Source organism: Penaeus monodon, chromosome 24 (assembly GCF_015228065.2).
Source record: "Penaeus monodon isolate SGIC_2016 chromosome 24, NSTDA_Pmon_1, whole genome shotgun sequence".
Taxonomy (NCBI): Eukaryota; Metazoa; Arthropoda; class Malacostraca; order Decapoda; family Penaeidae; genus Penaeus; species Penaeus monodon.
In genome coordinates, this window is record NC_051409.1 from 35,009,992 (window position 1) to 35,010,615 (window position 624).

Sequence of the window (624 nt, forward strand, 5' to 3'; positions counted from 1 at the left end):
GTGAACACAAGAGATGTTTTGTCTCATCTTAAAAGTCCTTATCCATTCATATTGACCTTATTTTATAACCTTTGTTTGTGAGGAGAGCAACTAATCGTCAAGATCAATTTCATTTTCCAGTGGCCTCAGGACTGACACACTGCCTGATTCTGACGGAAGAGGGCTCGGTGTATTCATGCGGCAACAATGAACTAGGGCAGCTCGGTCACAACAAGATCACCAGAAAGCCAGGTCGGTCTGCTTTCCTAAGGGCTCGACTCCTCATGCTGACGATTATTTCTGGGTCATGGGTGTTATGAGTTGTGCCTGGTTGAATTTAAAAATTTTTTTAATTTTTTTATTCATTATTTTTATCTTGTGATGTTTGATTTATTTTGATGTTATTTATTTACGTATTTGCCGATGTGTTTCTTTTCTTTATTTTGCTTGAGAGTGAATTTATTGTAGTTTTCCTTTGGGTCTTGTGTGCTTAATCATTGTGTTTTTCTCGTGATTTATAATGATTTATTTACTGCATATCTTCCTAAAGGTTAGAGAGAAATATGAAATGGAACGTTATTAGTAATATAGCTTTGAATGCTCCTGAGTGTTGACTCTGGAAATAGTCGGTCATACAATCTGTTC

The 624-nt window shown here is 36.4% G+C and overlaps 1 protein-coding gene across 1 annotated transcript in view; it reads left to right on the top strand.

Moving 5' to 3' along the window:
• LOC119588740 (probable E3 ubiquitin-protein ligase HERC4) overlaps nt 1-624 on the top strand; it is a gene marked incomplete in the record, with an annotated part of 34,030 nt that overhangs the window by 8,509 nt on the left and 24,897 nt on the right. Inside the window, 1 exon segment of the mRNA XM_037937381.1 lies at nt 121-231. Within this exon segment, the coding sequence (XP_037793309.1) occupies nt 121-231 (111 nt within the window).